Raw genomic sequence first — 27,653 nt, forward strand, 5'->3', positions numbered from 1 at the left:
CTGAGCAGATGTGTAGCCACGCAAGGCATCAGGTAGTGGTCAAGTACAGGCTTATGCTGACAGGGACCTTCTTACCTCTGGTACCAATTCTAGAGCAACTGTGGTAGTTAGTGACAATTAATCCCACTTTATAAGTCTTGCTTTAAAAGAACGGTTAAATAACTGAGTATGTGTAAATTTTTTGAATCCTGAAATAATGAAGCTTAATTTTAGTCTTAATAATGTTTATTGACAGAAATATCTGATCCTTTCATTATGTTGGCTGGAACTGAAGGATATTCCATACTTTCAGTAGCCCTGTAATACAGCAACATGGAACATCATGTGCTGACAAGCTGGGTCTGGTACCTCAAGACTATTCCTAGAGCCTAAAACTTTGCCCAATTTTTCTTAAAAAACAATCCAACCGATTCTTTTTAGGTTCTCAATTCTGGAAAAAATATCATAAGAATAACTGACAAGTAATTCACAAGCACATCTTATGTTTTGCTCAAAACTCACACTATGAATAATTTACAGCAAAAGGATATAGTGTTATATGCTGATATATATATATAAAGACTTATAGGTTTGAGAAACAGGTGCACAGCAAAATGTTTGGAGATTTCCTGCAGCAATGCACTACATCTACAAGAATAGCTTGGATTATTATCTAAACTAACCAGATACATTCAATCTGCAAATCTAGGGTGAAGATCGCAGAACTTCTGCTTTTCTGAGTGTTTGGGTTCCCCCCCCCCCCAATAGATTCAGCTTCTGGTTATGCTTGAAACATCACAAATAGCCATCTTCTGCAGTTTACCGTTTCTGTCTTGTACCCCAGCTGGCACCTGGCAGTGTCTATAAATGAAAAGTAATGAGGAATGAAAAGAATGAGAGGAGATTTAAATGGTTTCGTTCTAGTTTGGGGAGAATGTTTGTCTGCAAGCGTTTGTGTCCTTTTCAAAAAGGCTTGCTAGCCTTTAATTAGAAAGGCTTGTAAGCATCAGTTATTTTTCTTCCTGTATTGTTTGCTAGAAATAGGACCCAAACAACAAAAAAATCCAACTATAGATTGAGATTGAAATATTCTTGCTCATCTCTGACATTAATATATCTTTACAATAGCGAAATTATGGCTTTGTTTTGAAAAAAAGGCGTTTCATTTTTCACATGACTGATTATATTGTTGCTTTGGTCTCTAACCCTCCCCCCCCAAAAAAAAAAAACCCACCCCCAGATTTATAACTATGAGTATCCAGAACAGTTTGCTTTTCATTTGATCATATTTAGGTGAATTGGTTAGACTATCATGGGTGTTCCATGTGCACTGAATAAGGCTGTAATTTAAAAAAAACATTTTGATATTATTTCCATTTAAATTAGAGATAACTGCATGTGCTGCTGCAATCAGATATTTTTCCCATGCAGCTGGACTGAAATCAAAACATACCCATTTTTGCATAATCAAATTTCCTAAAAATCTGTCTCTTTTATTCCTCATTCTTTTCCTGGAGCCATTTCATTTTCTAATTACAAACTGTGATAGATTAGGAAGTATCTAATAGGTATTTGTGTGAATTGTTCCAATTTTTAAAGTTACATAGCTCTTGCAAGAGTTGCTAGAATACTTGGTTTGTTGCCTCCAGACAACTTAACTTGTATCAAGCCTACGAGACTAAGCAGATAACCAGTGTACTGTATGGTGTAAATATAGGAAGTCATCAAGAACATATGATCTCCAGTTCAATCCCCTTTGACCCATGAAGTTGAACAAGCTTCAAAAACCAGTCTGTCCAGTTAGCTGGAGGCCAAGATTTCTTGAGGTGCCTGCTGATATAATAGGCTACAACTGACAAATTTTATAAAGACCTGTCTGTAAGAGAGACAGAAGAAAAGGTGAGAGAGAGACAGACAGCAAAGCCTATAGCAAAAGGATTCTGCAAATCTTAAGGGTCTCAAACCCAAGCCTCAAGGCCATTCCAGAGCAGTGAGAAAGCGAAGCATGGAAGGGCATTTAGACACTTAACGTTTTTGCCTGGGTTGGTGTATCTGACTAGCTCTCAAAGGCTTTTTGTCTGGCTCTCAAGTACTTAAGGCAAAACTCCAAGTAAAGAGGTTCATTGCAGGAGGAATTCACTAGGGCAGCAGCCTGAGGGTATCTGGGAAATGGAGGCTACTGTGGCCCAGCGCAGACAGCCCTTGCTTCGGGTACATAACTACAATCTTCTTTCTTCACAACACGTCTGAGTCAGGACCTCATTAGCTACTAATGTTTATTCTCTAGTTGTCTTCTTGGGATGAACAGATACTAGAAACAAAGACCCAAATCAGCAAATACTTAACATCAGTTAAGTGAAAATAGCTAGTTAAGCTAGTTTTACCTTACATTGCACGTAATGAAAGGTAATTAAGAGGTCAAACTTAAGAGTTGTTTCTTAACTGCAAGCACCAACTCTTCATTCAATTCAGTTGAGAGCTTTTTGTTTAAATTCAAGTTTGCAGATAAAGGTGCAGTCTGTGTCACTGTTACTCTTTGAAAAGACTTTTCAGCAACAGATAGCTATTTTGAGATCCAGTTTATTTGTGTCAGGTAGATTGGATGGGACCTTTTGATCAGTAATTCACTGCACAGAGAATTGATTTTCAAACTTTTGCAATGAGAATTTTGGAAGTCTTGGCTCTAGGTGCTTCTCAGAACTTTTAGGTTTCTTACAAATACATTAGAAATTCTGCATGTTGGAGGGAATAACAAAAAAAGACTGTTCAGTTAATCCTTAAATGAAACACTTTAGTCCTGTGTTGCTGTTTTTCATATCTTACCAATTTCGACCTCCAACAAATCGGGGTTATCAGACGTGTTGACAAAGGGGTCACTAGCTGTGATACATATGTAAAGGAAGGTGGAAGGGTTTACGATTGCAAATACAATACACCCTGAAAGAAGGATTTGCTGTGTCACAAAATACCTAGCTGTGCTCAAGGACTGGCAGAGCTGCCTTGAGATAAAATGAAACAAACCCACCCTCTCTTTAATCTGGTCACAGCTCAGCATATAAGGAATGTATGTCACGTGAAGGGTGATGGGTGAGCCTGGCCTGTGACACATCCCCACTCCCAAACATCAGTCAGAACTTTGGCTCTTTGGCATATAGGCTATCCCACAAAAGCTCTCCTAAGTTAAAATATATATTTTAAAAAAAATATAAATAACATGCCAAAGAATAAAGTGTGTAAAAAGCTTTTGACCTGGACATGAGATGAGGGACAGTCCCCAGCTTTGACAAAGAGGAGTCTGTCCTAATTTCAGACAGACCTGTGTAATAAGGAATTCTCCTACCACTTACATTAACTTTTGAGAAACTGCATTTATCGGTATTATAAATCTGTAAAGACATTTACAAATATACATTAGGTAAATATGTGTATCATGGCTCAGAGCAGCTGGCATGAATGGCTCCTCAGTGGCCATGGCCTCCCCTGCTCCTGGGAACAGCGAGGGATCTGTGTGCACAAACAGCTGGGGTCACCTACTCGGCACTTTGGACCTCCCTGTGCACACTGGATGTCAGCATCTTAGCTGTACAGCTGCCTGTGTCACATGGTGACTGACAGCCCTTAGGGAGTGACACCCCTCTGCTGTAAGGATGTGTGAGGTGGTCTCTGGGGAGGGAAGCCTGGGCACAGTTGCTTCAGCGCATCCAGCTGTGAGCACAGATGTGCGTGCTTGCAGTTGGGAGCTGGTCCGGATCATGTCTGTGGAAACAGGGCTGATGGCAGCGGCAGTAGGGAGTGGTGGCAAAACAAAAACCAGTTTTAAATGAATCACAGGATGTTTTCTATAGTACAAGCATACTTCTGTTTATCTGGACGAGTATACCTCCCTAAATTTCTGGTGCTTACAGGACTGTCTGAATTACCTGTTCTGCCTCTAGAAAAATCCCTGTCTGCACTCATGTGCCAGGTTCTTCAGTTAAAAAGGGGCAGAATTTTGAACAGGATATATTCAGACAGGTCTGTAAGGGAAGCTTTGTAAACAAAGTTGACACATTCAATATTAACTGACCTGCATATTCCTCCTCCTCCCCTCAACATCAGTTAGATCTTTTAACTGATGAATTGGTTTCAAAATAGTAAGAATAATTCTTTTAAAAAATCATCACACTGTCAATCAATCACTTTGAACTCCAGTTTCAGCTTTTACACTTTTTTGGATGCACCTGTTTCTCACTGACCGGGCACCCTGCAGTTCTATGTCTAGAAAGACCCATTTTCTGCAGATCATTGCTACCTCCATCCACTTAAAGTAAGATTGTAGGTAGGTGTACCCTCATTTTTGTCTTCAGAAAGGCAGCATAACAGATCAAGTAAAATCAAAAAGTCTTGTTTTTCAAGCAAATTCAAATGCTTAGCATTGGAAACCTAGAATAGGATTTAGTAACTGCAAATTTAGACTTAAACCAAAAACATCCCCTAAACCCCCCACCTGCTTCAGCTATAAAGTTTTGCAGAAAAGAGCCACAACAAAGGAAAACAAAAAGCAAGGAAGAGTATAATGGAATTTGGAAAATAAAAGCCAAGTTATTAGAAGAAAAAAAAAAGCAAAACAAAGAGCAGAAATTTTAAAACTACTACAGCTACCTGTGTTACTTAAAAACCCCCATGAAACTAAGGAAAGAACATCATGCCCAGCCCCCTCCTTCTCACAGCACAACTATTCCACCACCTTCTCCCCAGCTGGTGTTTATTTTTGTTTCTATTAGCCTTTAGTTTTATAAACAGGTGTGCAGGGGAACAAATTAAGAAAGGAAGTTATTGTTTTAGGACCAAGGGGAAGACTCCTGCTTGTGTGGGGCAGGGGAGGGGGAGGGGAACCTGCTCACCTAGAAGTGGATTTGTGAAAGTAACACTTGAGATTTTGAAAAGCTTGAAGCTCTTATCTTGAACGATCTTCTCAAACTAAATTAATGAAGAACAGAAGTACCACCTTTCTTAAAATAGGCCTCCTTTAAAGCAGTGCTCCTGACATGGTCTTTGTGGAAGAACATGAACCTCAATGAACTGAGTGTCTTCACAAGGTGCACAAAACTGGCAAGCAATATGAAAATACATCTAAAACAACCCAATTAATTATATAAAACAACTCCACTCCCTTCTACCTCCCTTCTAATTGCTCAGGAGAAAGCAAAAGGAAATTCCCAAATACAGAAAGCATCTAACTTCTCTCGTTAGACCTCCTTCAGGTGCTTCAGATCTTCACGCACACACACTGATGTATCATATACTACCTGGAATAGCAAGAGTGGAATTCCTTTGCAAGGAAATGCAGGCTGGCATCAGCTGGCTGGGCTGGACCTGGTGTTTTCAATGGCTGTTACGTGTGTATAATGCATGAAGACATAACTGAGTTGTTGAGGAGTAATCAGCTAAACTGCTTCAGCTGCTGCTGGTCTAAGACAGGGGGTTACTGCCCCTCATCCACTCCGGGGGCTTATCACGGCTCAAGCCTTGCAATGCCTTTCATGACGGGAGGGGAGGAAGTTTGGAGCTGGAGGTGGTAAACCTGTGACACCAAACCATCAGTTCAAAGCACCGAGCCTTTGATCTTTATCTGTAAAGCTATCTCAAAGCTGTGAAAATTTGAATGAGGCTTGCTTGTGGGAGAAGTCAATTACAGACACCCATCTGAGAGGAAGAAGGAACAATGAACTGTCTTCTGCTGTGTTCATGAGATGCACAAGAGGAAATGAGTATAAATAGTTGAGTTTTGTTGATTTTTTTTAAGTTTGAGTAACATCCTATTCTGCTCACTTTTCATCATTCACTATTCTGTCTAAAGGCAAACCCCATAATTAGAGCAGGTGTGTGTTTACATGGTACACACAGAAGCACAGAAAGGCTAAATATTGATCATGCTTTTCACCTTCAAAAGTCCTCTATATAGTCTTCTCAAGCTGTCAATCTGTCTTACACTGGTAAGTACTAACATAGACCAGCATGTAAAGGCATAATACATCTCTGACATGAATCAGTCCTAACGTGAAATTAAATAGTATATTTTGAGGTGATTGGAAATTCTGTGCATTGAAAGAACTTACTGTTGGTGGGGCTGAGGTAACTTAAAACCTTAACAACAACACCAACTGCTTGGTGAAACTGCTTCCTCATTTTAGATCAAGCCTGAGGCTTGTTCTGAATATGTATGGACAGTGTATTAGTAGCAAAGATTTCATGTACTTAAGTCATACAGTACTTTTTGCAATTACTTTTTACTTTTGTTTAGCAGAGAAGAATAGTAGACCTAGTTCCTGTTACCTTTTTTTACTACTATTTGGGACTTCACAGCTCTTTCTGAATATCAGAAAGCAGTGATGGCCAGGTAGTCTTTAGTACAGCTTTTAAAAATACACACATTTAATAACAGCTGAAGGCATTTCAGGTTGGGACACCTCTTCCCACTTATCCAGCTTGCTCCCCCTTTATCTCAACTAAATAATAGTGATACTGATAAGAAGTACAGAAAATAATTAGCTATTATGATATGCTGCGTATTGCACATCACTTCTTGACACAAAAAGTTAAGAGGTATTTTCTGAACTGTGACTGACCTGACGTATTCTGAGTCATTTTGGTTAACTGATCCTTTTCATGAACCAGCTGTCTGGATATGAGCTGATGCATTAAAAAACAGAAAACCCACAGAGAAGCTGCATTCATAAGGTTTACTCCATTTTCCCCAAAAGGTTTGAAATCAACAGAAAGAAACCAAACACGTTAGAATACTTTAAAACACAGTTCCAGTTAAAACTAAGTGAGCACTGTACCTCCCTGCAGGACTAGTACCCTACAGCCTGGTAGCTGAAGGAAAGCAAGGACTGAAATTTGAGAAAGTATTTTTTGTATTTCACCAAAAAGAGGAAGCACAAAGTCCTTACAGGGGAGTCAATATAGACAGGACTTGGTACGGACCCAGAAAATTACCACCTGTCAGTGGTAACATTACCTTCAGTTGCAATTCTACAAGATTTTTTTGCAAGGTGAGATAACATTTCTGTCAGTCTTGCAGGCATGTAGATTGAAAGACTACCACAGGCACATGAAGGAGATGAAAATGAATGAGAAAGTAAGAAAACTGAATGAATTGAACAAAGAAAGATGAAGGCTTAATTTTCATTCGATGTTCCAACAGAGTGGGTTGTTCTGGTTTTCCTCCTCTTTTACCTCTTCCACAAATTTAAAAGCTGCCATTTTAGCTTTGGTCACCTACTGAAGGACATTGAAAAAGTCTATGTCTAACTACGTAATGGGCTTAGGCAAGATTTAGCCAGATGTTAATGCACATCTAACTTCAACTATCTTCAAGTTAGGTAAGTACCTAAATTTTGTGTTAAGGCCTTGCTAACGTGGGCACGTAAGCCACGAGGTGAATAAACGTATCGTGTGATCCGAGTGCAGTCTTCATCAGTGTCTTTGTGTCATTTAAGATTGCTACTAAAATACACTTCTAATGCAGTGATTTTAATCCAGGGGTCCTCAAACTACGGCCCGCAGGCCGGATACAGCCCCCTGGGGTCCTCAATTCGGCCCCTGGTATTTACAGACACCCCCCTGCACTGGGGGCTGGGGGGGGAAACCAAGCAGCCACAGATGACTGCCTGCCACTCCATCCACGCGCCGGCCCCCTGGTTAAAAAAGTTTGAGGACCCCTGTTTTAATCCATTAAGTTCATAGACTGTGAAAGAATATAAAAAAAAGCTCCTGCCAAAATCTGTCTTAAAACAAGGTACTGCTTTATTGGTTCAGTTCATACCTGCTCAGCATGAGTATGAGTAAAGGAAAAAAATCCCATAACTGGGCTTTCAGCATGTTTTTTTTAAACTTTCCTTTATGGCCCAATACTTCCTTTTCCATTCTCTGACAAGATTTTCCCCTCCCCCAGACAGTTTCTCAACAGGAGTGCCTGAGATGGAAGGAGATGGGAACTCTCTCTTGTTCCTCTCTAAAGCATAACTTTTTTTTTTTTACTTTCATTTTTTTTCTTATCCATTAGCAACTGAAGTGTAGCAACTAATTTCCTCTGTGTATTTTTGCTGAAGTCATATAATGCTTACAGCAAAAATTGTGGATGATGTATTTTATGCCTTTAGCATCAAATTCCCTTTAGCTGAAGAGATTTTACCACCTGTTTAGGATGATGGGGGTACAAAATAATGGACACTTTTTGACACATCTGATGAAGACTAACGAACATTGTGGTACGTGAGCTGAAAGTGGTTTTGCTCAAGCTACAAAGCATTATATCTACCATAGATGTGGGGTGGCACTGGCAGGGATCTAATAGAGGCTACTCACAGATCTACCTGTATTGTTTATTTTGTACTGAAGTCTATCAGATTCTGTTAGAGCTTTGGAGAAGTATTTTGGTCCCTAGAGTTATACAGCCACTTTGATGGAGCCCACTCGGGCTGCCACTGAAAGGGGAAATTCTGCTTTTTGCTCTCGGTGCTTGCCCAGCTATGATGAATAATGGAACTTCCAGCTGGGAAATTAACTTCTTTTTTCTTTTGCCAATTTAGATTATCAGCAGGATCAATCCAGCTTCATCACATGGCCATGAGAATCCCAGTGCCAGTGTGAGGGTGGAGACGAGCAGCAGGGCGAGCAGGGGCTTTGGGAGGGTGGAGGAAAAGGGACCTATTCTTTTGGCAGCAGCTCAGACTTACACTAAGTTAAAACTGGCCGTGTCACTACAGCTTCAGTAGCACTGAGCTGCCTCTGTGCTTCTTGCCTGTCATGTCTACGTTTTAAGACAGGAAGGAACCGTTTAGCCATATGTTATAGCTGCTTAGATTAATAGCCTACTCCACCCGGTTGTCCTTGCATTAAACTTGAGAAGTATATACTCATGTTTTTCATATTATTGCCTCAGGATGCATTATTTTAATTCTTTCTAAACTATTTACTGTATAGTATATAATTGACATTGAGGTCATAAACCTGTAGCATTGCACGTCTGGCTTTGCTTACATCTGGGAAATGAACTTATCCAAAAAGTGTATACTATTAGATTAGGATAAAGATGCCAACAGAATTTCCCAGCCTCTTTTACCTCTCGGTCATTTACTATGGCTTTCATAAACCAAACTTGTCTACACTCTATGTAAACTCCTTTCACAGCCTACCAAAAATCGAAGATGGTTCCCTACAGCCAAATGAGACTATACTGTTACTTATGGCTATTGTTTTCCAAGTTTTCCAATTCTCTTGTCTGCTGAGCACATAGAACAAGTGATAATTGCTTTCTAAAAGAAATGCTTGTCTATCATATTACAATGTGCTTTCAGGTACTTAAGACTATATAAGATGTTACATAAAACTAAAATCAGTCGTCTAATACAGCAATCATTCTTAAACCCCACATAAAACATATAAGAAGAAAACCTATGTATGAGTAGATACATTCTTTCTTTTCCAATTATCAGGGACTTATAAATCATCTGCAAAATATGATTTAGCCATCTGACGATGCCTAAAAATTACTCTTAGCTGATTCCTGCCGTCAAAATCCACCTACGAAAAAAGTAGTGTTGAAGCATTTCGATCAAATACATCAAATCGAGCAGGTCACAAATTTCCCTCATTGCAGTGTGCATACAGTAATATACTACACTGGAGAAGCACAGTTTAATCCTGAACTATGCTGGTTCAACAAACTAGAAAGAAACATTCAATTTTTTAAATGTCAACAATTCCAGTTAACGTGACATTGTGAACATTAAATAAAATGATCTGAACTCTAGGAGTTGTCTTTTATTCCCTTTCTGTTCTGCAGATAACTGAAATCTTATTTTTCCCTCTAGGTTTGCTCATAATGCTGGAATTGCCTGCAGTGTTGAAACTCTGGATTTCACTCATCGTTTAAACAGAAAGCAAGACCAATGGAATTAGGATATTTTAAAATGTTCCAGTTATATGTTGTCAGCCAGTTACAACCCTGACAATGGTTAGTCAGGATTTTTGATCAGGTTAAATGTTTTTCCAAAACTAAATTCACCAAAAGCAGAACTAAAACTTCATTCTGTTACTCTTAACTTTTTCAACTGTTGACTTACAGGAGCTTTGCTTTCAAAGACTGAGCAATAGCAGAGGCATTGTCCAAGGTGAGAAAAAAAAAAAGTTTATATATTATATAAATAAACAATGTTTCTTTTCAAATAACCAAGTATTTATAGCAATTTCTACCAATGTGGGAACTCTTCTTCCCACCTCTTGATCATCTAATGTTGTTTTCCAACAGTGCTATGGCTGACACAAGCCATAACAGTGTAGAACGCTTCTTTGTAACATTTTATGATTGCCATATTTGCCTTCCAAAAGAAAAGCATCTATCACATTATAATGTAGCATGCAGTACATAGGCTTTAATGATTCTGTAAAACACAAAATTGTTTTGTTCTGGGACCAATGTTTCACTGAATACCTGCAATGTCATATTATGATTTAAGATCTAGCACTCTGCACAGCCGTATGGGGTATAGTTTTAAACTAATGGTGAAAAATGGTTACGCCAAGTTTGCTGGAATGTTTCATTTTTTTTCATGGCCAAGAAAATTAATTTATTGTGGTATTTGCTTTGCTATTGGTCATTTATTATTTGACTTCAAAAAATAATAAAAAAGGCATGTCTTTAGATCCAATCTGTATTACTAGCTTTTGCTGAAAAACTGACAGTCACAGACCCAAAACAACGCCATTTGTGATTGCTATAGTTGGCAAACGTTCTTACTGTGGGACCGTTATTTTAGCAAAACTACAATGACACTAGAAGACCTAATTTTATTTGGAGGAGTATGCACACAAGGCAGAGGTAGAATAAGCTATGCCAACGACTGAGCAATTTTGCCAGAGCAAGTAGAATGAGACTATAGGTACTATATGAGGATAGCTGATCTCGTGAACAGACTACATTGTTACACTGCTGCCTACAAAGAGATATTAAACCAAGGCTTTTCACCATAGTTTCAATATTACACTACATCATTTTGTCCATGTTGCCATATTTTCATTTAAAACGTAGGTAGATCAGTCACATGTAAACACACTTTTCTATAAACAGCATTATAATCAGGAAATTCTGTACAGAAATAATCTACTATGTGGTGATCTAGATTTTTTTAAAAATGAGTGTTTTTAAATGGGGGGTTGGGGTGGGTTTTTTGGTGTTTGTGTTTTTATTTTAGGGCAGCTTGGAGATTGGCCCAGGCAGGATGATATAGCTGGAAAGGATGATAAGAAAAAAAAAAAAAGAACAAACTTTAAAGGGGCTGTTAGAAGAAAATTCTTGTGCAGAGAGAAAGGAAGAAAGGAGGACAAATATAGGTGGGGCAGAGGCTGAAAGAAGGTCCGAGGGAGAAGCAGCAGGACAATTTGACTGGAGAAGTCACACTGGGGTGAAAGAGGGATTTTTACAGCAGTATTTGGGGAAGTTTGCATTTTATTTCTTGATCCATTCCAAAGTCCAGAGGAGAGAGAGATTAATGAATTGTTTAAGCTGACATAAAGCTAAAGGAAATAGAGATTTTACAGCCATATCATTTAATCACAATCCCATGCTTCGTATGGAAAACTGGACCTAACAATCCTGCAGAAAAAACACTTGTTTGCACTCAACGTCACGGCAGACATAGCTGGTGACCTCACTTTCCCCTGTGCCTGTGAAATTCAACTTTAAAGAGTGCATACTGTTGGCACTGTGATTTCACGTGACCTTACATTCAGCCTACATTCTGGGCTAAAATGTGGGTGCACCACAAAAGCTGCTGTCATGACCAAGTGTTACTGTGCCATGGAACATTGTCAGGAGAAACTGGAGGCTGAGACAGAAAGTGGCTGGAGGTGGCAATGGGCGGTGTCCCAGAAGACCTCATGGCTGCTGTGTCCTTAGGGCCCGAGGGTGGAGGCAGATCAGACTTTTGCTAAAAAGAGAACAGAGCAGGTAGAAGAGCAGAAGCGAGGGGGGCATGACTTGTGAAGAAGAGGTGGCGATGAGCAGCTAGAAGGGTCTCATATGTGGAACAGTTCTGATTTGGGCCGTTAGATCACTGCCCAGTGTACAAGTAACTGGGTATTTGCATGGCTTTTCCTCTGAATTCTATATAAGTAAACCCAGGAAAATATGTTAAAGTTGGATGTGGACTCTGGTGCCCTGTTCTGTCATGAGAGGCATTCTCTAGCTCACTTTGAAACACTAGTTTCTTTCCTGCTTGACTTTATTCTTGTTCTTTTGTCTTGTTCAAGTCTGTTGATGCAACAAACTATGTTAAAAAACTACTTGAAAAAGCACATTAAGTTTCTAAGTCTATTTGCGACATTTAACTATTAACAGGAATTAGTAGAACTACTGTAATAAAATATTTTCCTACAGTGCAAAACTAATGTTTAGATATTCCTCATTAGTTTTTTTCAGAAAGTAAATATTCCCTATGATAAAATATCCTATACATAAAAGGTATCAGTTTGCAGTTAAATAGTTTCACTCCCAAAAGAATTAATTTTCTACTTCTACACTTTCAGTACCAGAAAATCCTCTGGTAAAGAAAAGATCCAGTAGTTACAGTCAAGCTGTCTCTATCAGTAGAAAATTAGTGAAGACCATAAATACCTTCAAATCTGATAGACAACTAACAGACATTCAGGCCTTAAGAAAACCTCCCTTGATTTTAACAGAATTAGGGCTTAAACCCTCTTGTTTAGCAAGGGATGTTAAAACAAAATATTGCAAATAACTGACACACTTGTCCAACCTGAGAAAAAAACTCCATTGCTTTTTTTCACTTGTTTTTCATTTGCGAGTTCTGATTGTAGACAGTGGATTTTAAGGGTTTTTTTGGGAGGGAAGAACTGCTGCAGATTAAGAAAGCCATCTGAAATGAACATGAAACTGTGCTCTCAGAAAAGTCTGTTTGCAATCTGGAAGGGTTTGGCTGCTTGACCTTAGGCAAGTGAAAGCACGTAGTACACTTTTGGTTTGTGCCATCGTTTGCCCAACACTGCTGTGGTGATGGTAATGATGCCTTTGAAAAGGACTTTGTGATACACAGCTAAAACCAGCTGTGAGCCAAGGGTCATTATTGAGGTCTGTGGTCATAAAAAAATGCAGCAAGCCTGGAGAGATGCTGTAACAGAGTCATATATAGCAGCTAGAAATTGTTTAAAGACTAGGCATCAGGCTCAGCCTAAGGAAGCTGAAAGAGTCTGCAAGTTTAGTGCTGTATCTTTTGAGTTGCTAACTTCCCATTACCTTTACCGCCTACCATCCCCGATAATGAGTGCATCTATGTATATATTTGCATATATCTTCTTTTTTCTGAAGTTCAGGCTGAAATCAAGTCACCATAAAGCCTGTCATGGCAGCATGGCTATTGCTCATATATTCACCCCACACTTCAGAAAACAATTTGAAGTACCAAATAATTCATACGCATGACAAATAAATTTATCTCATGATAAATAACCAAACTTTGGAATTCATTTTTCGTGACTATATGGAAGCAATTAGAACACACAATGTACTCTGAGGGAGCACTTGTATAATACTGTGCACACATTATTATAAACACCGTATTAAAATAATACTGGAATTCCATGAAGTTCCAGCATTCCTATCCAACCGGTATCAAAGTTAATTGTGTGACCTAACTGCAAACAATGCCCATACCACAACACAGTAGTTAAAGAGGTGCATAAGAACACTTATAGTTCTTATTGTTGTAATAAAGAAACAAATGGAATACGTTAAGAATTAGGTCTCATACAAGACTTGATAATGCCAGAAAAAGCTAGGTCTGGTAGCTCAAATATACCCGTGGAGAATAGATGAGCTCAGCAAAACAACATAATATCTGCTTTTTCACGTCTACACTTAAAAAAACCAAAAGCTCTGCTCTCAGACACTGACTCAACAGCAGTGCTACTTTAATTTTTGCTGCTACAAAGCAAAAATTTCAAGAAAGCTGTCTTTAGAAAAAATGCAAACTGTAATTACACCGATTGAAACTATGGTAGGCATATTTCTTGGCATTGCATCTTAGGCATATGCAGGAAGGCAGGTTTTAAATGTAACAATTTCATTTGTGTACCCTTCAGTACAAACTCTGAACCATGTATGTGTCTTCCATGCAGACAGGAGGCTACATTAGGCAGTCACCTGCACACTGTCAACAACTCACATAGCACAAGGGGGGTATTCAGCTCTGAGAAGAAGAAGAAAAAGCTGCTGCCATGTTATGCTGACGTCTTCCTGTATTTGTACATCTCTCAAAATTTCTGCTATGAATAGGTGCTCATGGAAGGTTCTGCCTTAAGTTTTTAAATCCCGATACTGTAGTAAGACCATGTAGCTGAATACCCAGGTCTCTGTCTAAGGCAGTGTTTTGACATACTCAGATTGAAGCTTGCATGCACGTCCACTGCACGTAGTAAGAACACTCACGCATTTGAGAAATGCATGCTCCTATACTCCTTGCACAACTAGGGTGAATTGGCCATGAGGAGGAGAGAAAAAGTAGCTTTTAATACTTCAAGATAATACAGCAAAGCAGAGCTACTTCCTCCTCTTCCTTATTTTACAACAATATTAAAACTTCAGACAAGATGAAGAGTGTCAGCCAGTGGCAAGATGCAACAGAGGCACAATGGCTGCCTTTCTGGTTTAGGACTTTTGATTCAGTTCCCAAACAAGTTGTGGACCACTGTAACCCTCACGTGTAGACCCCTTCCGTGCACTTGAAAGTAATCCTGCTTTAATCAAAGGCACAGAAGATGCATCCTAGCTACAGTTCTATCACAGCAGAGAGCAGGTGCTGTATTTCTTTAGGTACCAGTAACTGTCTTGATAGTGTCAAGCTTTCCATTGTATCAGTCAGCTTCTTACATTTAGATGGCTAGTTCAGGCCAACACTGAGCCCTGACACTATTTAGACCATTTTGGACTATTTAAGGTCATAAATTGCCGACAATGAGGAAATTCACTGTCGCCTTCTCCCCTGTCCATTGATCCTTCCACCGAGTTCTTGCCTGGGCTGCAGGACGCAGTCTGCCAGGCTCGTATTAGGTGTGTCTGGCTGAGTCACTTCAGCTAGGTCACGGCAGCAATTCAGGCACACACACCCCCAATATTTCAACAGTATGGAAAGAGTAGATATCAAGAATTAGTCTTTGCCATCAAAATTAGCTTTACAAGGGATCGTTCTGATTTGCATGAAGGCTTCCAGGGAGAGGGAAAGAGGCTTGAGAATGGCTTATCAATTAGTAGCAAGTGTAGAAATATGAGTTATTTTAAGCGAGAATATTTTTCAACATTTTATTCTTAATTTTCAGAGGAAGAAAAAGTTTCTAGGCTAATTTAAACTGAAACAGAACTTCTTTTAACTATTCAGAAAAGAAAAAAAGTCACTAAGAAGGAGCCTTGAAGTGCCGACTCTGCCAGCACACCAGTCAAGTCACACTAAAAATACTCCAACAATGGTCAGCTTCTGCTTTTTTCCCTCTTGAACCCTGCATTTAATGCCGTGCTCCTTCACTTCAGAACATTTCCCGTTTTCCAGTTCCCTCTATTCCACCAGTTCTTTCGAAGATTAGGAAATACCACAGAACCTAACGCAAACACCATCTGCATAGGACACCGATTAAACCATTAAGCGATTAATTATTTTTTCTAATTTACATAAAGCTTATACATCTTAGCGAGTCCAAGGCTATTGCCTCACAGCTTTGAAAACAGCCACTTTAGCAGCGCTGCTGGCTGCGGGCCAGGCGGGCACACGCGTGGCTCTGACACCGGCGCCACGACCCGCTCCAGAGCCCCGCGCTGCCCCGGCCCGCCAGTCCCGGCTCCGGGGGCTGAGACACCTTCGGCTCCGGCTGCTGCCAGCGCCCCCCGCCCCGCCGGGACCCCCGCGCCCCGCCGGGACCCCACCTGAGCTTCTCCCCGGCCGGCACGGCCAGCTTGTTCAGCTTGTCCATGCTCCGCGCCGCGCTCGTCCCGGCCCGGCACCTGCGCCGCCTCCCGCCGGGCCCGGTCCGGCCGCGCTGCCTCCTCGGGCCGCGGCTCGGAGCGCGGCGGAAGCTCCCCGGCCAGCAGCGCCTCCGCGGGGCTCGGTCGCGGCCGCCGCCGTGCCGGGCTGTTGAAGCCTCGCCCCGTCCCGCCCGCAGGCGCTGGCAGAGCCGGCACCCGGTGCCCGGAGCGCCCGGCCCCGCCCGCCCCCGCCCCGTCCGGCGGCGCGCACAGGTGGCTGCGGGACCGGGGCCGAGGTGGGGCCTGCGGAGCTGGGAGCGTGAGGGCTCAGGCCCGCAGCCCTGGGAGCGCCCAGGGGAGCGCTGGCGCGGCCCGGGCAGCCGGCAGTGAGCGGCCCGGGGAGCCGGCAGTGCGCGGCCCGGGGAGCAGGGAGCCGGCCCTGCGCGGCCCGGGGAGCAGGGAGCCGGCAGTGCGCGGCCCCGGCTGGGCGGCGGGCTGGGGCTGGGGCCGGGGCCGGGGCCGAGGCCGGGGCCGGGGCCGGGCCGGGCGGGCTGCAGTGGGGTCAGGCCGCCAGCCTCGCTGCCCTGGCCGCTGCGGGAGCCCTGCGGGCGCCTGCCCTCCGCTGCCCTGCCGTCTGCTGACGGTGTGCCAGGTACTACCGGCTGCTGGGGGCACTTTCCGCCTCCCAGAGGCTCTCGAGCGAAGCTGTAGAAGATCACCCTGTTACTCCCACCCTTTTGAATATAAATGTAAGGGGGGAAAAAATTTCCTCACCTCGTTTCTCAAACTAAGGCGGGAGTAAACCCTGATCCTTGCTGGGACACAGGGCAAAGCCATTCCCAGCCGCTATGCAGGCAGCAGACCTGTGCTCTATGGCTCTGGTATCTCGGAGCCTGGGGTTTTTTTGCTTAGTGTTGGGCTTAACCATTTTCTCCTCTTTAAAGATGAACTTTATAGGTAGCTGTCCCTTCTGAGGGGCAATGTCAGTGGGCGTTCGTGCTCAGCCTTTATCCTGAAGGGTTGATAACCTGCATTCCGCTCCTGGGGACCATGACTTGTCACTTGCTCTCTGTACCCTCGGCCTGCCTGCAGCTTGAAGGCTTCTCCAGGCAGGAAAGCTACTCATTGCTTTTATTAAATGTACATCTACTTCATGTTAATATGCTTTCAGAAGTACCATGTGCTTTGAGGCCGCCCAAAGTTATTTCTTGGGAAGATCTCGCTGTCACCTAGGCTAGATTTTCTTGTGGATGTGTCTCCTTCCCAGGTTGCACTGACTGTAGTTTTTTTCTCGTGAAAATGTAGCGGCGAAACAGACTTCCCCGGTTAGTGCAGATGACTCTGGGGAAACAGCCTGCCACAAGATTTGCGTCTTTGATAACAGTATTGCTCTGATCTCGGCATGGCTGATGTTTTTGGTCTCTGAGCTTTCGACATGGAAATCACTTGATATTTGCATACACTATTGCTTTAGAGAGGGTCCATAGTGAAAAAAATGCCCTTTTTAGGGTATCTTACAAAGTTTGTGGGCTTTAAGGAATAACATTGTAATGTTGAATGGCATTTACTACACAAAAGTTTGGAATTCCACCCTGCATTGTATCTGGTTATGAACTGAACACCTTTTCAAATTTACTCCCTAAAATTTACTTTGAAAATTAAATTAACTTTGAATTAAAATCAACACTCTGGCAATGTGAAGAACTGTGTATAAATACACCGCAGTGTTGCTTTACTTTTTGCTTATATAATCCCGGTATATCTAAACATGCATCAGGATAGGGGATTTGCTCAGTAGGCTCACGGGGTGATTTCTCTTCCAGAACACTGATTCTTGCCTGACTGTTGCTGAAATCCCAGACTGTTGCCCTTTGAGATCTTTGGTGGCAGCCTGTCATTTGCACTGCCGTGCTGGTTTCGCCTGGTTTCTTCCTGACTCGACAGTTTACAGGTTTAGTTTTAATGCTCTGCAGTGGCCAGTGCAGAGGGCTTTCACACCTGTCCTTGTAAGCACTGTCACCTTGCTGCTCCTGGGAAGGGGCCACTGCTGATGCCTCATGCTCAGGGCGGTCCTTGAATCCCCTGTGCTCCGGGCTTGGTGACAGTGCAGCTCAGGCAGGATCTCTCATCGCTGTAATCTGCTGGCCCACATGTTTGTGTAGCTGTGCAGTGAAATGGTTTGGGGAAGGAGCTCACTACAAATGATCTAGCAAAAAGTCACCAAAAAGGGGGGATTAACTGCATTGGTTCCTTGATTAGATTCAGTGCACAAATGTTTGTGAGGGTGCAGCACAGGGTGGGAAGAATAGGGTGTGTGACTGCTTAGACCAGTACTACTGCCAAGAAGTTACTACTAAGAAAGTCTCCTTTGCGCAAGACAGGTTCATGATATTTTGTGGCATCTGCTGTAGGGCCTGTCCACTGGTCGTACCTCAGCCTTTTTGCTTCTTCCATGCACACACATGGCCCAGTGCATGGCTCTGCTTCACTTTAATATCTACAAGCAAAAAACCACAACCCCTTTCCTACTACTCCATCAGGGCTTGTTTCTACCTGTCTGGAAAACAGTACCGGGAAAGGAGGTAAATGCTTGTCCTCACAGCTCTGGCCCTCTGATTGCTTACACAGTGTGTATCTTCCCTTTATATCCACGCCTTCCAAGACATGCTGGCACTGGGAATTTTTCTTGGGGGGGGAAAAGAGTCCTGGCCTGGAATTAGCAGAGGTCACTAGTACCAGGGGATGTGGCCTAGGCTGGCTGTCTTTGCCTACGCAGAACACGGGCAAAGAATAAATTATCCCCTTCCTCCCCAAAAAACACATACAGGACCCCATATTCCACAGCTACCTTAAACCCAAGGCATCTGGGAGAGTGGTTTCTCTTGGCCATCTTGGAATACACTTTTCCTGGGGAACCAATGTAGACTCAAGTGCAGGTAAAGTCCTGAAACTAAGAGAAGGAAGCCACCCTCCCCCAGATATCAAACAAAGCCTTTCTAGTTAGAGTGAAATTCCTCTTCCCCATTTTATATGTGTACGTGCATCAAAAACATCTGCATCTAAACAGTGTAGCCTCACCAGAAAATGACTACAGCCCACTTAGCTCTCTCTGGTCTCCCCCAAATCAGCCTATCTGGCCATCTACCCCGGTGTCAAGAAAGCTTGGTTGGGTGCAACAAGACAGGAAAACCACGAGAGAAAAAACTTAAATAAAGAACACGCCCAAGCCCCTTCAAACAGCCCTAGGTCTCTTTTTTTGCCCAGCAGGTGGTTTCAGAGTGGTTTCCAGCCCATATTGGAAAAGGTCCTGTCTGTGGTCAAGAGGGTTTTAGTATAGTCCATACAGCCAGGAGCAAATCGCGGTTTGCAGCTGACGAGGAGGGCCCTGCAGACCTGCACCAGGGACCGGGGGGGGTGGGCGGCAGCATGTCCTCCATCCCCCCAGTGCTACTCATGACCCTAAAACAGTGTCTCCGGGGGCCCACACTGGAGGGGGGCCGGGGCATCACTAACCCCCACTCCAGGAAACACCCTGCCTTCCTCTTCAGGAGCCCCGGGAGGGCCTGGAGGCGGTGGCAGGTTTGAGCCACGCAGTGAACATAACGCCATGCTATTTTTGTACTTGTAACCCCAGCAACTGTCCCTCTTTGACCTAATATGCTGATTTGGAGAATGCCAAAGAGGAAGTGGGATTTGTTTTACCACGTGGATGACATCTTGACCACAGTGATGGTTAACGTGAAACCCTCCGTCCCAGCTACGAGTGCTGTTCTTGGCGGGGAGGGATATGTTTTGAGGGATGTCTGTGCTACTTCCATGCTCCCTGGCACATCTGGGGCCAATAGGGATGGTGTGGGGGACACAGTCACTGGCTGGCAAGTGTTCTTGCCTGCTGAGACATGGCCTGGCAGCCTGGACCAGCCTGCACTGCCCAGCTGAAGGACAGGTCCCAAGGATGCGGGGCATAATGGTGTCCCAGGAAAATATTTCTTGATGTCTTGGATGAGGCTTTTTGCAGAGGTGTTCCCACAGTACTGGTCTTCTGGAGGATCATTATTCAAGCCCTTTACCTAAATGGTATTTTCTTCTGGATTTTTTTCTCATGTTTTAAGAACTTGCGTTCACACAGACTCTGATATTTTTGTGATTACGTAGATAGCCACAAACTTTATTTTCCTGTATGTGGCTACAAAAGATACAGGATAAATTTCTGGCACTATTACTTAATACAGGTAATGCAGGATTTGATAGTAAATGTCGCTGGCAGGATGGTTCACAGAATATGCATACTTTTTTATTTTTGATGCTTAAAATGCCATTGAAAATTTGGAGAAGACCTTCTGAATGCTTGGACAGACTTTCTAAATGCCACTAACTGTTGCAACATAATTTCCTCATCACTGCAAGTGTTGTGGCTTAATCTGGGTTTGTCTCTCCGATCCTCTCCCAATATGACTGTGTAATTCTCCATTTATGCTCATAAATAAAAAAGATTTTAAAAAGCAACCTCTTTATCTTGTATTTTTAGAAGCTAAAATTATTTTTTTACCCCTTCTGCTATTTTCTGCTGTTCATTTCCTACCGTCTCATTCCTTGTGCATGCTGCCTCACTCTGGTGATGTGTTCTGGTTTCTATTTAAGAGCTGTGAGGTCACCGAGGCATGGTCAAAACTAGACTCAGTGGAGCAAACTCTGCGACTGTGAGGATCCTGCCTTCATTTGGTCAGAATTTGCTGTGAATTGCCAGATATTTCCTGTTTACTCAGGGCTCCAGTTTTCTATGCGCTATTGTTAAGATCATTTATGGTTTGCCTTTGCTTCTCTGAGTAGATAGAAGACTCCTGTAGCATAGAAACAAGGGATCAGAAGGCTTGTTTGAAGCATTTTAGTCGTTGGTAAGTGGTGTTCCTAGATCAGAACAAGCATCTTCATACAGAGCCAATCATTGTAGAGAAACCATTAGGCAAAATCCTGTCAGATTGCTATCACTGACAAGACTCATGTTTTTTCTTGGCTGAAGTTTTCTCTCTGACTCCTTTGATAACTGCTTTCTCCTATTTCCACTAAAATTAATACTCTCTAGTTTAATACCTTCCAGTACGTGGTTTGTATAAGGATTTTGGGTTTGTCAGGGATTCCTGCTGAAGCTACTAATATTCACATTATGATGTTGAATATTATATAAAATATCAGCTGTACATATCTTCCTTTTAAATTTGTAAGCCTTGATGCTAACACCTTTTTACAGAGACCATTCATGCCATTATCTTAATGTGGAATACAGATTATGACTATTTTTAGTCTAGGGAACGTAGGGGCCAATGCTGAACTGCATCGGCAGCCGAAGCCACATCGTGACTGCCATAGCAGGGTGAGGCTCAGTGATGGAACAGCATCTGCCCATAGCCTCCTCCACATGACACGGAACCCTAGGAATATGTCCCAGGCAATAGCTGTGGCACACAGGAGAGATGAACAATCAAGCTGCAGAAAAGAGTATGAAAAGTCCAAGCCAGTGTATAGGTACAGCCTTGGCTTTCAGTTGCCATTTCTGAGCTTCTACGATTTGACATAATTGAAATAAAAAGCAGAGAATTGTAAACTGCATCGTGTAGCACAAAAATTTAGCAATGAGAAGGTGAATAAAACCAACTGCAAATATATTAGTTTAAAACATTAATTTACAGTAAATATTTTTAATGTTAATTTTCATTTTTAATGCTTTGAGGGGACAGTGCTGCATCAAAGGATCTCAATGAAGTATGCATGACTATTTCAAGAGGAAGCTATTTTTTACAGATTACATTAATGCTCAGAGATACAGGCTAGTGCCTTCAATGTACATAAAACAGCTGAGAAACCTGATCTGAGGTAAGCAATTGGTTTGATAACAAGTTTTCAATTTTATTCATAACATGGCCCTATAAGACTTACTTTTTCTGTCAGTCATGCTAGAAACCCCATTTCTTGAATCCTTCCCAATTTGGAATTTTTTTTTTCCAACATTAGTAGAGAGAATCATGCCAAATTTTTTTTCTTAGAAGTACTCGGGTGTCAAGGATGCGACTGTTCCTTATGGGAGAGAATTCAAGTAGATTTCACGTACAACTGTCTTGCCAAGTAGCTAGTGTATTTTTTCACTGTGACTTCCCCACTTCTGGGAAATGTGGGGAAACACAAGATATTGCACATTTTAGTCTTTAAAAGACAGCTTTGTGAGCTTTTGCTTGACTTTTCCTTCAGGAAGTCCTGACAAAAGAGCAGCAATGTCAGCTCTCCTGAGCATTATGTGAAATGATTGAAAATTCACTTCAAAATATGTCTGATTTTACTGTCTTGAGGTCATAGTATTTTACTTGGCTCAGAGGTACTTCTCCCTGCCTAGATCTACATGCTATCTTAAATCTCTCACAGACTCTGATTATTGCTGCAAAGACAGTATTCATACATAACGGCCTCTCAGCTTTGAGTCTTGAGGTCTGACTTTGTGCTGCTGCTGGGGTAACACTGAAGGTGAGAGCTTGAACCGTGGAAGCACAGTAACATCAATGTAAATGTAGCCAGTCAGCGGCAGAAATTTGGCTTGATCCATTTGTGTTCACATGAAAGTCAGTAAATGATTGCTGCAATTCTGTTTTTCAAGTAAACTGTGGAAGTTTAGTGAAAATAGCCGAAACTGATACCACACCTTCCAGTTTTCTGAACTGGAAAACAGATCAAATTCTGACCACCTGAATCTGAACTGGAATCTGTAACCATGTTACAGGCTTTACTTTTTCCTCAAGGCCTGCTATTTTAAAGTACCTTGTATATATTTGATCCCTTCTACTTTCAGAAGATCTGTAGGAAGACATGCCCGCAACATGCTGAGGTGATGGAGAGCGAAGGGGAAACAGAGGCTTAGCAGTAGACTGTCACATGCTCCCCAGGAGGGTTTTGTGCTTGATCATATGGATCTCAATGCAAATTTGTGGGATTTGGTACCAGGTCAGAAGAACACTCAAACTCTATTGTTTAAAACTACGTCAATTTAGACATAGTTTTGTTTCCCCTTGATTTCTATTCTGGTTGATACGCTGCCTACTTAACTTACTGTTCAGTGTCCCATAGCTGGTATTTGGAAACCATGAGTTTATGGAACACGATTTCTCATGACATTCACTGTATTTCTACTTACTGATTGCTATAAGCAGGTAAAACACTGCTGCTTCGTGTTTAAAATAATACGTCTCTGTTTTTTCCAAGCATTGCTCTCTGACTCTCTGAATGGATTTTTTTCCATTTCCAGGACGCATAGAAGCTGTTTTAAACTAGAAAACACTACTTGTACAGGAAAAGTTACATGTGGGCATTCAGTTGTGTCTTAGAAGATGAGAAGAAGGTACTTTTTTTGTCCCAAGTATTTTTAAATAATTCTAATTTTCCAAAGTTTTAAAGTCTTGTCACTGTGGGTCAAATGGCTCAATGCCACAGTGTTAATTTTGGAAGTCAAAGAGCAACCACCCTATAAATGCTAAAGCTTTAATCTGTAATCACTTTTGATACTAAACTCATGTTCAAAGTTGTTCATATATAGTAATAGCAGTAGAAGGCACACTTGCAAATGCAACTCTAAATTTAATTGAATGGGATTTGGGTTTGTCTTCAGGCTCACTGGAGGAAGCAGGCTGTACATGTAGACATGTACTGCGGGGTAGGCAAAGATGTTAAACCAGAAAATTTAGTAGGATTTTCTCATGAAGGGGCCTCTGGGCAAACTAATTTTGCACCTGTGGAGAAAATGTTTTATTTCTCTGGGGACAAACCCATTGTGAAAAAGCTGCACTTCTGCTTTTCAGTTTTACTGTCATCTGTTCCACATGCGCACAGAAACACAAAATTTGCTCCTTCAGACAGGCTAATTATTTAATATTAAACTGAAAGTGTTTGAGGTCAGATTGCCTTGGAGGCATTGATCTGTGTTGGAGCCAACAGACAGCTACAGTGAGTCTGAAGAGCAGTGCCGCTCCTTGGTCTGCAAATCTTATCCCCTTCCAGCAGTCCGGAGTGACTGCAATGGAGATAATTGTAACTGGCAGATTTAATCTAGCTCCGATCCCAGCCATGGAAGGGAGGTTGCAGGGGCACGGGCTTCTTTGCAGACTGGCAAGCTGCTCTTGTTTCTGACTTTTCTGCAGCACTTGTAAACCCTGCTCTCCTTCCTCCTCATCTCTTGCAACTGGGTTAAATCTTGGCCAGGTTTGCTTCCCTGTCCATCCTCCTGTTTGGGGAGGGTACCCTGGAGGGTACCCAAGAGACCTTAGTGGGAGTGCTTAGCAGAGGGGGTTGTTTGGCCCTGGCTTGCACGGGGCAGAGGAGGATGGGGAGGAGAAGCATTTTGTGTCCTTCCTTTCTGCGCGTGCCTACTGAGCATCAGTCAGCATTCACACATAGATAGTGAACGGTCTAAATATGTTTGTGTCCCTGCTGACAAGATTCCCGTGTATATGCACAGTCAAAGGGTTGCAGAGTTTTCAGATTTCAAAATTAAAGGGATGTCTTAAAATGAGGTTATTTTAATATAGCTCTGGTGCTGTTTACACATAGCATGATGCCTTCAGTACCTAGAAAATGCTGAAAACCCATTAGTTTTTAAACCACTTCTTTCCTGCACTGCCCTATAACACATACAGCCAAGGAAAATGGTTGATCTTCTCTGGCACAATTTGGTAATCTGCACTGCTTCAGTGACCGCAATAATTTCCTAAGCAGGAACAGGAAAAATACTTTGTCTGTAGTCTTTTCTGGTTTTTGTGTTTCCATCTTCTTAAGACTGCTCTCTTCTGTTTCTTGGATAACTGGACTTGCCTAACACTATGTTCTGGGAGCAGAAATGTCACTGAACAGAACAAGTTCTGACAGTCCTTCTCACCCAAAAGTATAGTGGGTTTGAAATATTACCTTCCAAAAACGTTCAGTAATCAAGATGGGGGACTTTATAAAGAAGAAATTATCTTATTAAATAAAAATATAGCAAACTATTATTTGAAATAATAGCAAGATAACATTTTATGACCAAAGATAAAGAATTTCATGGAATACTCTCTTCTGTGGGGAAAAATTGCTCAGATTTGTAACTATAGCCATTAATTTTTTCTGTTGTCTAAGACTGAAAATTTTGTGAATTGTTGCAAAAAATATTACACAGTTACACAGTTGGTAACTTTAATTGCATTAAGACTACAAAACTGTAGCAGATTAATAGAGTGCCACGTTATATCATAGTGGGCTATTATTTTTATATAACCTATTGTGAAGCATTTATTGCTGTAGTTCAGCATTTAGAAGAGTTACTTCCTAAGTTTGTGGTCATAAGGGCCTGTGCATCTTTCTACTCTCAGAGTGTATTGGGAGAAAAAAATTCTACATTTAGTATCAAACACTTTTTCAGAATAACTGTTTCTACTTTTTTTGTCATCCCTTCAGATTTAAAATATGCAGATTTAAAACTCGGAGAGAAGTGAAAGAAGAAAAAAATTGATAGATGTCTACATGTAAATAAACGCATATATGTAAATTTAAATGTTCATTGTATTGCAGTAGCACATAGGAGCCTTATTCATAAACATTTATCCTTTTTTTCATTCTGTGTTGTTCTAATAGACAAGAAGATAGCTACTGCATTGAAGAAATTACAAGCTAAAATATTTTGGGATGAAAGAAATTTTCTGACTAGTAGTTTAGAAATCGTATACATAGATGATAGTCTGACAAGATTTTTAATTTCTGGACACTAGTGGATTTTACCAACATCTTCAGCATGGGCTTGCGTACTTGAACCTTCTCCATGTTGTATTGATCTGCCTGGGATTATGTTACACATTGGAGATTGTCCTGTTTGTTATTGCCACAATAATGTTGAGTCAGGAATATGTTTATAAACAGACTCATGAGTGAAGACTAGATTGCTGTGTGCCATTTGTAATTTGAAACTGTTGACAAGGTATATATTATTTGTATAGTTTTTGCTGTAAAATGTTCATATTAGTTAGCAAATAGGAATACAACAGTGATACAATAGAGTCTTCCAGGGAGAAATTACTGGGTTTTAAGGTATTTTTTCCTTAAGTGTTGTGATTTCTTTTAAGCTTAAGCCTTCTGCAACCTTGGATAACTTTTATCATTCTGTTCACAGGAGAATTTCCCCCTTTATGAAAAAGATTCCTCAAAGTATCATGAGCTTCTCAAGAAATTGTAGATTTCTGTTATTATTATTATTCCTGGTAGACCTGATACCACCAACACTTTCCTGAATCAAAGTTCACGGTGTAAATTTATTTGTTCAGCATGGTCCATTGGGGTGTTATACCATGTCAGTGAGTGATGTTTGTTTGCTTGCATACGGAAGCACCCATTTGCTCATTCTTACCTGCCTTAGGCACCTGATGCAGGCTAATGTCACAAATGTCTATGAATTGAACCTTTGATCTGACCCAGGATTGCTTTATTTTAAGTAAACCAATACTCAAGAATATTAGAATAGAAAGAAATGCCATAATAAGCAAAATTTTGAGCTTTGTATAGAATAAATACTAAGCCTGGCTAGCTATCTGCTGGAGCTATGCCATGGGCTGTGTTTCAGAATGTTCTTGGTGTGTTCATTGAGAAAAAACGACACTTCAAATCTGTACAGAAAGTGGGGCTTTCCCAGAAACTGGTGTTCCATCCTGTGGACTCTGCAAGGTACAAGATAGGTATAGATATATGCTGATACGTTGGTTTTGACTTAGGCTGGTTCTGGACCATTTACATCTTTAATCCTGAAGAATTTATTCCCATTATTCATTGTGATTAACAGGGGGTCTGAAATTATATTCACCTTGATGATGGTAGAGAAGTGTTGCCGGAAAGACATCATCAGTAAGGACTCTGGTCTGTGATCTGAAACCAGCTACATTTGTTACTTTCCAGTGTTTTCTTAGAGCCCAGCCCCCTCTTTTAAAAGCTAAACCCCAATGAAGTACCAATGTGATGAAGGTATATTATACATATTTACTACTGCTTCTGTTTAAAAGCTGAAATTGTTGGAATTTTGGTTTTATCTCTAAATTTTTAATAAAGCTCTGGAGAGGGATTAGCTAGCAGGGAATACCTGTAGATGTGGATCATACTTTCTGTTTCTTTAAAAAGACAACATAATGACAGGAAATATTTGACTTTGGAATTTTTTTCAGAGTATATGTAAATCTATCCATTTGTGGGTTATATGAGGACAAAAAACATCCAGTAATGAATAATTTCCTAAACATTATTTGTACCAGTAATATAAAAGGAATACAGCTGGTATTTCATGCTGACATTTCAAGCAATACGAGCAATACTTTTACTTCTCTGATCTTGAACTGTTATTCATTAAAGCAACAGCATGGATATGCCTTATATTCCTGTGTATTCCTTTAGAATATTATTGCTAGAGCCAGAGGAATGAGATAAGGAATATCTTATCTGATATTCCTGATAAAGGGAATTAATTATATCAGCCAGGTCAGAGATTTAGAAAAGGATCTGATCATTTTTATGAAATGAATACTAAGGCAAATTAACAGAAATGGTAAGATATGTAACAACTGGACTTGATGATCTTAAAGGTCTTTTCCAACCTAAACAATTATATGATTCT

At 41.3% G+C, this 27,653-nt stretch overlaps 1 protein-coding gene across 7 annotated transcripts in view; it reads right to left on the reverse strand.

The window, feature by feature from the left end:
* BLNK (B cell linker) overlaps nt 1-27,653 on the reverse strand; it is a 100,720-nt gene that overhangs the window by 32,355 nt on the left and 40,712 nt on the right. The window contains exon 1 of one of the 7 annotated variants that reach the window (XM_080400975.1): nt 15,956-16,314. The exons of 4 other annotated variants lie outside the window; for them this stretch is intronic. In XM_080400975.1, the coding sequence (XP_080257101.1) occupies nt 15,956-16,002 (47 nt within the window). In that variant the 5' untranslated portion in view covers nt 16,003-16,314. Of the gene's footprint in view, nt 1-15,955; nt 16,315-27,653 lie in introns of those variants that run through there. 2 more of the 7 variants (XM_080400974.1, XM_080400976.1) reach the window with 2 other exon arrangements.

This window comes from Falco punctatus (assembly GCF_963210335.1).
Source record: "Falco punctatus genome assembly, chromosome: 9".
Taxonomy (NCBI): Eukaryota; Metazoa; Chordata; class Aves; order Falconiformes; family Falconidae; genus Falco; species Falco punctatus.